The sequence below is a fragment of the Ctenopharyngodon idella genome, chromosome 3 (genome assembly GCF_019924925.1).
Source record: "Ctenopharyngodon idella isolate HZGC_01 chromosome 3, HZGC01, whole genome shotgun sequence".
Lineage (NCBI taxonomy): Eukaryota > Metazoa > Chordata > Actinopteri > Cypriniformes > Xenocyprididae > Ctenopharyngodon > Ctenopharyngodon idella.
Genome location: NC_067222.1, coordinates 10,989,906 through 11,000,549, shown reverse-complemented (window position 1 = coordinate 11,000,549; position 10,644 = coordinate 10,989,906). Strand labels below are relative to the sequence as shown.

Sequence of the window (10,644 nt, the reverse complement as noted above, 5' to 3'; positions counted from 1 at the left end):
GGGGGTGAGTAAATTATCAGGAAATTTAATTCTGAAGTGAACTAATGCTTTAAGTTAACATTATATAAATTGCTTTTTTTATCATTCAAAATGAAGACTGCTCTAATGGGTTATTTTTAGACATATAATCCGTAATAATATACTTAATGTTAATAAAAACTTTTAAAACACTAAAACAGCACTTGATGCTATTTAGAGATTGTTTATGGGCAAAGGCTCTAATGGGTTAGAAAACCGTGGCTAAACATATGGTGAAATGTTGGCCCACATGTGGTCAGCTGCCATATCTAGGCCAGGTGTGATGCCATCTGCCACATTTGGCCCAAAAGTTCTTGCTATCTGGGACATCATCCGCTATTTTCGGTAACTGGTTTTCTGTTGTTGACAGTTTTTGCACGATATAAAACTTCACACAGTCTACTTACAGGTGTTTCAGTCATGTACACGAGTGTCACGATGAAGATCTTCATTCCGCTTTGTGCTTTTCTTCTTTATTGGATTTTGCCTTCAATTCAAGCAGGTAAATTATTAACTTATCAGAGAACCAAGGTAAAAATAACATGTTTGCACGTCCTGATCATCTACGGATTTGTAACAACAAAAAATGAAATTTGATTATAAACTAATGTTAGTATTGCATATCATCAACTTAAATTATCCACACATAACTTGACCTGAACTTTGATCCACATTATTAACCATGTGTTGATAGATGTTAGCTGTTATTACATGTTAGACAGGATTGTTTCAGCAACCTCAAATTAATTTAAGATACTTTATCCCAAATGCTAGTAGAACTGAAATTAATTTATTTTGTCAAAAGTTGATATTGACTAAAATATTTCTTAGAGAATTACAGGCCCGGCTTCATATTATCATAGTAGATTATTCTATTTGTGGCTTCTTTTTCAGAAATGTACCAATTTTATTAGTAAACAGTTATTCGATGCATATTTTCCCCTCTTGATTGCAGAGAGACACTCGCTGTATTACATTTACACAGCCTTGTCTAAACCTGTGAATCTGCCGGGCATCTATAATTTCACTGCTATGGGTCTGCTGGACGGCACACAGATCGACTATTACAATAGTAAAGAAAAGAGAAAGATTCCCACACAGCCCTGGATGAAAGAGAAACTGCCGGAGGATTACTGGGAAAAAGGCACTCAGTCCAGAAAGAGAAAAGAACAGTGGTTTAACATCAATGTCCACATTCTGATGGACCGCATGAGACACTATGTTTCAGGTGAGAAACATTCATACAGTTTAACCTGCATATAATTTTTATTATCATTTATGCAAACATTTATATTTCTGTCCATTTCAGATCTTCATGTTCTTCAGATGAGCACTGGTTGTGCAGTTGAGCAGCAGGGAGATGAAGTGAAGTTTTCCAGTGGCTTTTATCAGTTCAGTTATGATGGAGAGGACTTTCTGTCTTTTGATGTTCAAACGTCTCATTGGATTGCCGCATTTCATGCAGCTCTACCAACCAAGAGAAAATGGGACAATCTTCCCATCCTAAACCAATACATGAAGCGCTACCTGGAGAAAGAGTGTGTGGACTGGCTCAACAAATTCAGAGAATATAGAGACGAGAAGCTCAGAAACGGCTGTGAGTGAAAGTATTTGTTGATTATCTGCCCATTTCGTAGAGATGCAACAGATTGATGAACTGATTCCTGTGTTTTCAGCTCCTCCAGATGTTCATGTGTTTGCAAAAAGGTATACCAATGACAAAACCATGCTGAAACTCACCTGTATGGCCACTGACTTCTACCCCGAAGACGTGATGATGACTATTAGGAAAAATCATGAACCTCTGCCTGAAGATGAGATTGAATCCACAGGAATCAGACCAAACCATGATGGATCCTTCCAGCTGAGCAAGAGTGTGGACATCAAAGAGGAGGAAAAAGATGAATATGATTGTTTTGTGTCCCACAAGAGCATCAAAGAACCAATTATCGCCAAATGTGGTATTTAAAGCAGTTAAACATAAAGACAGATATATCATTTTTGAATTTTACATTTTGAACCTCCACTTCACTCCTTAAATAAGCACTTGTTATCTTCTTGTATTTGAATAGATGGTAAATGCCCATCAAATGCTGTCGCAGAGATAATTGGAGCAGTGATTGGAGGTGTGCTTATTGTGGCAATTTCTTACTTATTATTAACAGTTTACATCTTAAAGAAGAGAAAGATTATTGGTGAGTGTGACTGATTAATGATAATCCACTCAATCTTTTCAGTTTTGTGTTGTAAAGTCTAGCTCTCTTTTGGTGTTTAGTAGATTATCTGACACACACTTTGACATTTGACTGTTCCTCCAACAGGACGAGAGTCACGAGACACTGCGGGTGCGTCAGACGTCAATGAAACTCACCATTATTGGGACAATGTTAACCAAGAGGTGATTATATTTAAAGTAGAAAATCAATGCCATTTTCTCTATAAGCTCTAGTGTCACACAGAAGAAATATAATTTACAGTCAATTAAAGATAAGGCCATGTGCTGCTGTTTGAGTGATTTAACCATTCAGGGTTGAAGACAGTAATTTAGTCTTTTTATGGGGACTAGAGGTTTAGTAGGGATAATCTGACTAAAGCATTATGGATAAACTGCAGAGGTTCAAAAAATGCAAACGCTTGTGTTTTACATGCACTACTCACCTGGAAATATCAGTTGTTTTAATATTTAACTCATGAATTAAATAACATAACTATTTATGTGTGTGTTTCAGTATGAGGACTCGAGAAACAGATTGTCAGCTGTGTCTACAGAAGCACTGATACAACCAGATGACCTCTGATACAAAGACAGAGGAAGATTCGTGAAGAAGATTGAGGATGTCAAAACTGATACGCCAGACTATTTCTACCATTTCTTTTTAACGTCACCGAATGAAGTGTCGACATAATCTAATCCATCTATGTTTTAAACATCGATCTGAATCTCATCCAGCTGTAGTCTTAAAAAAAAACATTTCTCAGCTTCTTGTTTAAAAGCAGACACTCTGGTCTTTATTTTTCATATGTTATAAGTATATATTGATGTTCATACAGTTTTGTGGAAAATGATCAATAATGCTTGAGCTGACTTTAAAAAAAAATGCTGGCAGAGCAAGAGTTACTATAATGGTTTGTGTTGTACTGCTTTCACCTTTATAAGACAAAAAACAATACAAAAATAGGCTAAATTTGTACCATTTCTGGGTTTTCAAATGATGGTGCAGCTCATTGGCACATCTCAAATCTTCCTTTCATAGGCAAGAGATCAATGAAAAAGTTGTGTTCAATCAGCTGAACAATATAAGATCAAATGGACACATTGACAGTTTTCAATCTGGTTTCCGACCGCATTACAACACAGAGACAGCGCTCGTAAAGATAATAAATGATATTCGCTTAAAGGCAAATTATCAGTGCTGATGCTACTCAACCTCGGTGCTGCATTTGACACTGTCGATCACAGAATACTATATTAAATCCAACATAAATTAAAACCAATATTAACTAAACCCAACGTCTAAATATAGCTATAGGTTTGAGGAAGAATTGTATATTATTGTATATGAGATATGCTTATTTTGCCCAGATACGGATGATGTCATCGTTCTATTTTCTTATTGGTCAAATCAATCAAAGTACGCGTCGTGATTTAAATAGGCTAGTCTTTGTAATGACAAATGCAATTTTACCAAACTATACAAAACACAAAACTATAAATATAGGCTACTCAAATAATTAAATATATGCGAGTTTTCGACAACTAATAAAACTATCCACTGTGACTGAAATATTACAGATTTAACAAGATTGTGTTTTAAGCAGCATCAAATTAATTTATCAAAAGAATAAGATTCTAGGAAATTATGACAAAATAAACCGAAAAATTTAGTTTCTGATTATCCAGTAGGATCTTGTTGAGAGTCAGATTTGGGATTTTCACTAAGGCAAGGCAATTTTATTTGTATAGCACATTTCATACACAATGGTAATTCAAAGTGCTTTACATAAAGAAGAACTGTTGAATGACGAGTGGCAAGGCAAAGATCCTTTTTAACAACAGTATCTTTACTATGAGGCATGCAGGAGTTCAACACGCAATTCTGACTCCAATTTTAAATGATTATTACTCTTAGGTTTTGTTCCCAATTGGAAATTAATCATTTGTTATGTATTAATTTTGATTTTTGATTATTCTGGGTATCTCATCATTTCAATTATTCGTTCATTACGGTCTCATCATCGCTTAGAGAATTTCACATCGGCCGACTGCGTTCTCACGGACATAAATTCGCCAGTTTATGATCTAGTCAGAGGGCGCAGAGTTTACTAATGCATTTGAGTCGAACCGCCACATGCTTGTTCATACAAAAATAGCTACAGTTTTCTTAGTCACGATACTGCAACTTGCTAATTCAATAACAGACAAACTCAAAAAGTCCCATGATGTGCCAATATGCTCCTTTCATGGGGCTCTCTGGTTTGGTCTGTCCTGACGCAGATTTACGGAAATGACGGACTCCAATAATCTACTGGTCATAATGATTTCAGAAGAATCCAGAGTAAATCAAATATAACATTTTATTTGTCAAGTAAAAATGTATCATGTCAATTTCATAGTTGGACAATTAGAAGCCAATTCAGAAATAATAAATGCATAACATCAACTGAAATGCACATGCACACAGTGGTGGATTAGTGTTTGAAGACACTTGTCCACCACTGTGTGGGGGCTTCTGGCTACAGAAAATCCCCCCTGACTGCTTTGCACTTTACCTTATATACCAAGACCAGAACAAAAGGATTGTAAATTTTTATTACACCAACACCTGCTTTGGGGGGAGAGGAGTGGGTTTTCAGAAGTGACACCACCCAAAAGGAGGACAGAATTCTCCTTAGTTTTCAGTCTTCTTCATAATACCAGTGACTGCTGTGAAATTGAGACCATTTTACCAATCGCACTGAGACATTTAAAATGATACCAAACATGAAAGGAATAAACAATAGATACACCAGATACATTATACTTCTTGGAGAACTTTCAGTGACTTGAGTCAGGGGGAAAGGAAGGAGGGTGTGTGTGTGTGTGTGTGTGTGTTGGGGGGAGGGCTATTGCATCCTGTAGATGTGTGAGAGCAAGGCGTTGTCCTATGCTATTTCTTTGAGATCTTCTCTCCAGATGAGTTTTATTGCTTTATTGCAGGGTGCTTGATCTCAGTTTTTGTCCTAGCAGGAAAATCAAGTCTTACAAAGTTAACTTGTTGTCACGCAACAGGAGTTTTCTCATTCCATCATTAAGTATCCCACACACGAGTCGATCTCTTATCAATTCTTCCTGTAAATCTCCAAACCTGCAACTCTGTGCCTTGTTTCGTAGGTCGCTTACATATGCCTCTATTGTTTCTCCTGGCTTTTGGTTTCTTGAATTAAATTTGTGTCTTTCCATCGTTATGTTTGTTTGTGGGCTGCAAAGTTCGCAAAACTTGCGTCTTAGACATTCCGGGCCCTCGCGTGATTCAGCCGGAGTAATTATTCATTGATTTTCCCCCTTGCCTGTATACGCAGCGGGTGCATAGACGAATGTTCGCTCGCGCTCAATGGCTTCCGAGCCGGCCAGATTAAGCAGTATGAATGCTTTCGTGCGAGGCTCTTTCTCAGAGTGTGCAGCAGCAATGAATATGTCGAATTCCTGCTCAAACACACGCCAATTTTCAGCCATATTGCCATAAAATACAAGAGGATCAGGTCTGCAGAACCCTTCAGCCATGAGTTATTGTGCGATGAATAACGATGGCTTACTGTGTGGATGCTCGTTGGAAAAGTTCATTTTTCCTTGCTGCTTTCACGATTCTGTGCATCCCACTTCTGACACCATGTTGAATGACGAGTGGCAAGGCAAAGATCCTTTTTAACAACAGTATCTTTATATGAGACATGCAGGAGTTCAACACGCAATGTACAAACTTCAAAACCGTAGCATCAACTCGCGCATCCGTTTAAGCAAACTTTAGGATCTTAGTAGTGTTCTGTAGCTTTAAATCTGAGCAGACTATGTTCTTCAAGAACCAAATACATAATAATAAAAATGGAACGCATAAGAAATAGAAATAACAGTAAAAACAGAGAATTCCGCTATCTGGATGGAAGAGTTAGGAAGCTTCAGGGAGTTTTTTGTTGTCCGTTAGAGCAGATCTCTGGACTCGCGCACTTATGAAAATGACGCAGTTATGATAAAATGGACCGGTAACAGCTTAAAACTCAAATTCTCACACTAAAGACAAGAAACAAGATGTTAGAATCATACAAGCATGATATAAACAACACACTTCTTTCGAACACACACCCAATGAAAGCAACTTTATAGCGAGCAGTTGACAGAGCTGTAAGAACTAAAATGTCATCCTTCTTATGGGCAGGCCAAACTAATCTGTCAATCACATATCAGCATCAAATCAGTAAATAGTATGGAAAATACTGGGCCTTTTCAACAGTCCCCTTATCCAAATGTACCAAATTTTAACCTAATCACAAATGCTTACTTCCTAATTCTCCCAGCTCTTTCAACCAGACAGCAAGATTTAAAATGCATTAAAAGTCAGAAATAAAAAGATGATACATAAAAGATATAAAATACATTTAAAAAATAAATAAAAACAGGAAAAGGAATTAAAAGAATAAAAAGATAATACGTATAAAATAAAATGCAATCAGTTCAGACATAGCACAGTGCTCAATCAGTAAATGCATAGATAAAGAGATATGTTTTGAGTCTGGATTTGAATGTGAATACTGTTGGAGCACATCTGATCTCTTCTGGAAGCTGGTTCCAGCTGCAGCTGGTGTAACAGCTAAAAGCAGACTCTCCTTGCTTTGAGTGAACCCTTGGTGTTTCTAAGTGACTTGATCCTGATGATCTGAGTGATCTGTTTGGTTTATATTCTATGAGTCTATAGTCATAGGCCATTTATTGATTTATAAACAAGTAACAGTACTTTAAAATCAATTCTAAATGAAACTGGACCTGAGAACTGGTGTGATATGTTCATATTTTCTGGTTCTGCTCAGAATCCTGGCAGCAGGACTAAAGTTTCCCTCAGAAAAAAAAAATATTATCATAATAGATTATAAGATTAATTCTATTTGGTTGTATCTGTAGCGGAAATGTTTTGAGATTGTGTTTTATGAGCTTCACCCACATGATGTTTTAGCAGCTCTCTCCTTCAGGAACACACTACTTCTATCACATTTACACTCAAGTGAACAGTTATCTCATGCATATTTTATCCCTCTTCATTTCAGAGAAACACTCGCTGTATTACATTTACACAGCTTTGTCTAAACCTGTGAATCTGCCGGGCATCTATGAATTCACTGCTATGGGTCTGCTGGACGACACACAGATCGACTATTACGATAGTAAAGAAAGGAGAAAGATTCTCAAACAACAGTGGATGAAAGAGAAAATGCAGGAGGATTACTGGGAAAAAGGCACTCAGTCCAGAAAGAGTAAAGAACAGTGGTTTAATGTGAACGTCCACATTATGATGGACCGAATGAGACACAATGAATCAGGTGAGGAACATTCATACAGTTTAACCTGCATATGATTATCTTATTATGTTTATTATTATTATTATTATTATCATCATCATCTCACAAACATTTTGACTCTTCTCCATGTCAGATCTTCATGTTCTTCAGTGAAGACACGGTTGTGAAGTTGAGCAGCAGGGAGATGAAGTGAAGTTTCTCAAAGGCATTGATGAGTACGGCTATGATGGAGAAAACTTCTTGTCTTTTGATATTAAAGAGTCTCAATGGGTCGCCTTTATTGATGCAGCTCTACCAACCAAGAGAAAATGGGACAGTGTGCCGATCCTAAACCAATACACCAAAGGATACCTGGAGAAAGAGTGTGTGGACTGGCTCAACAAATACAGAGAATATGGAGACGAGGAGCTCAGAAACGGCTGTGAGTAAATGTGTGTTTGTAGATTATCTGCAGCTGATGAAACTGATTGATAAACTGATTCTGTGTTTTCAGCTCCACCAAATGTTTATGTGATTGAAAAAAAGAATACCAATGATGAAACCAAGCTGAAACTCACCTGTATGGCCACTGGCTTCTACCCCAAAGACGTGATGCTGACTATTAGGAAAAATCACACATCTCTGCCTGAAGATGAGAAATCAGAAATCAGACCAAACCATGATGGATCCTTCCAGATGAGGAAGAGTGTGGAGATCAAAGAGGAGGAAAAAGATGAATATGATTGTTTTGTGTCCCACAAGAGCATCAAAGAGCCAGTTATTGCCAAATTAGGTATGCAAACTTAGGGTACGTTTACATGACAACAATGTGACACAACATTAGAGAACAGTCCCTGTTAGCTGGGAATCTGCTAAATGTGACTATATGAAGATTTTAAGATATTATAAATACTATAACGTCATGATTTTCTGTAAAGCTGCATGCTTTGAAACAATTGTGAAAAGCACTAAGAAACTTGACTTTGACAAATAACACTCTGAGGATGTTTCATTAAAACTGTTCTCACAACATTTTATTCAAACATTCAAAAATATTAAGCAAATATTAACATCATAAAGACGTTCCGAGAATGTTGTTCTAAAAACATTTTCTCTCAATGTTATGAGAATTTTCAAGTAAAAATAACATCATAAGGACATTTCATGAATGTTGTACTCAAAACGTTTTATATTATGAAAACATTCAGCAAATAAAAACATTAGAAGGATGTACCAACAACGTTTTTCTAAAAATGTTTTCTCTCATATTAATAATGTTATAAGAATATTCCATAAACATTATTTTAAGAACTGTTTGTCCTAACATTTACACAAGAACATTAGTGAAAGTTATGGGAACGTTCCCTGTTGAAGTGTGTGAATTTTACTGATTGGCAACAGCTGACAAAGCAAGTTTAGGAAGTCAGTCAAACTCTTAATCATACACACAAAATCGACACTTGATGGACAATTCAATGTTCAGTGAATACATACATTTATTAATAATATATTTACAATAAAGAAAGACTTCCACAGTTACCGTTTGTTATTTAATGTTCTCAAATTTTTACAAATAAGAGTTAGTGTGTATTTATCAGATAAACATTAGTGAAGATGAGCAACTGTCATGAGAAGCAAAACCATGAGAGTATAATTCATCTTTCAAGAAAGCTGACATATCTGACAGAAGAGCTTTTAAACAAATATTTAGTAAATATTCAGTATCCTCCACTGACCACTTTGTAAGATGTGAGATGTTCGTTAGACACACATATTGTAAGATGTAAAATGTATGTAAACATACAATGACAGCACTGCGCAAGGTATTTTTGAACACAATATTTTCATCACATCAGTGGACAAACTTTCTTCCAGTAACGTTAATAGAATGATTATTCAAGTTATATAGTCTTTAATAATGTTCTCAGAATGCTAGCACGAAAACGTTATGTAGTATTGTTCATGGAACATAATTTTTGGAATGGTTTATTTGGAAGTTCATCTAACATTATTTTTTAAAATGTTTCTACTTGTTTGATCATTAATAGAAATAAAGAGAACATGAAGTCACAAGACACATGCATAAGGAGCAAATAATGGATGCAAGTTGTAAAATATACAGGCAAGCAGGAATAATACACTGACTTCATCCCAGGTAAGAAAAATGTGTTCTTATGTTTTGTTAACATTCCCATTAAGTTATGAAAACGTTATTTTTGATTTTTTAAACGTTCAAAACATCCAGTGTTTTTATGTATTTAAAAAATTAATGTGATTTTAACGGTAAAATATTGTAAAAACGCTACGGAAAAAAAATTGTAAATGGGTTAACAGTAAGTTCCAGTACTATATACAGGGAAAAACTGTAAAAGCTATTACCAGACATTTTTTGTAATTTTCACAGTAAAATGCTGTAAATTTTACAATTTTTAGACGTAAAAAAGAACAAATCAATGTATAATTTACAGTCAAAAACTGTAAACTGATATTCCCACAATTCCCTGTGTGACACTCCACATTTGAAAGTATTTTGTTTAAATAATCAATGTTTCTTAATAGTTTTTGTTATCAGTTATGTACATTAGAGTTTTATGTTACATCTTCTGTTGTTTAATGAATGTTTATTGCATTATGTAAGTGTTGTGGGTTACCATGATGGTGTTTTGCGTTTGCGTGAATGATTCTGTCACCTTCTTTACATTAGTAAATACTTCAGCTCGTGGAAAAGCTATTTGTGATGAACTCTGATTCTTCATGTGGCTTTCTCTTTTACCGCCTGCATTATTATGGTGGTTGTCAGTATATGTTAAAGTTACAAAACAGATTTTAATAGTAGTGTGCATTGTTTTATTGCATTGAATTTATTGGTTTACATTCAAATTTTCTTGTTTGTAAATTACAGTTTTATACTGTAAAATTTACAGTTTGTTCTGTAAATGTGTTTACAGTTTTTTTGTATTTTTTACAAAATTATTCTGGCAACCGCAGCTGCCAAAATTATTTTGTAAAAACTACGGAATTTTTTTTACAGTGTGCTTATGTGAACATTAGAGGAACATTCCTTTCTATAATTTTAAAAATGTTATGAAAACGATATTTCTG

General features: G+C 35.4%; 1 protein-coding gene, 1 long non-coding RNA gene and 1 pseudogene across 2 annotated transcripts; 2 read left to right on the top strand and 1 right to left on the bottom strand.

The window, feature by feature from the left end:
• Positions 1-449: 449 nt before the first annotated feature.
• LOC127509962 (major histocompatibility complex class I-related gene protein-like) lies at positions 450-3,194 on the top strand. Its single transcript, XM_051889380.1, has 7 exons — positions 450-520; positions 974-1,246; positions 1,328-1,615; positions 1,695-1,979; positions 2,091-2,213; positions 2,340-2,416; positions 2,748-3,194. Exons 1-7 carry the CDS (start codon positions 457-459, stop codon positions 2,814-2,816), a joined length of 1,179 nt encoding a protein of 392 aa, XP_051745340.1. The 5' UTR covers positions 450-456; the 3' UTR covers positions 2,817-3,194.
• A 3,820-nt stretch (positions 3,195-7,014) lies between these two features.
• Positions 7,015-10,281, top strand: LOC127510061 (H-2 class I histocompatibility antigen, Q10 alpha chain-like; annotated as a pseudogene).
• LOC127510106 (uncharacterized) lies at positions 7,520-8,230 on the bottom strand. The gene is made up of 2 exons (XR_007929489.1): positions 8,121-8,230; positions 7,520-7,914 (listed from the first exon to the last, which is right to left on the bottom strand). It is a non-coding gene; the product is annotated as an uncharacterized LOC127510106 (long non-coding RNA).
• Positions 10,282-10,644: the final 363 nt, after the last annotated feature.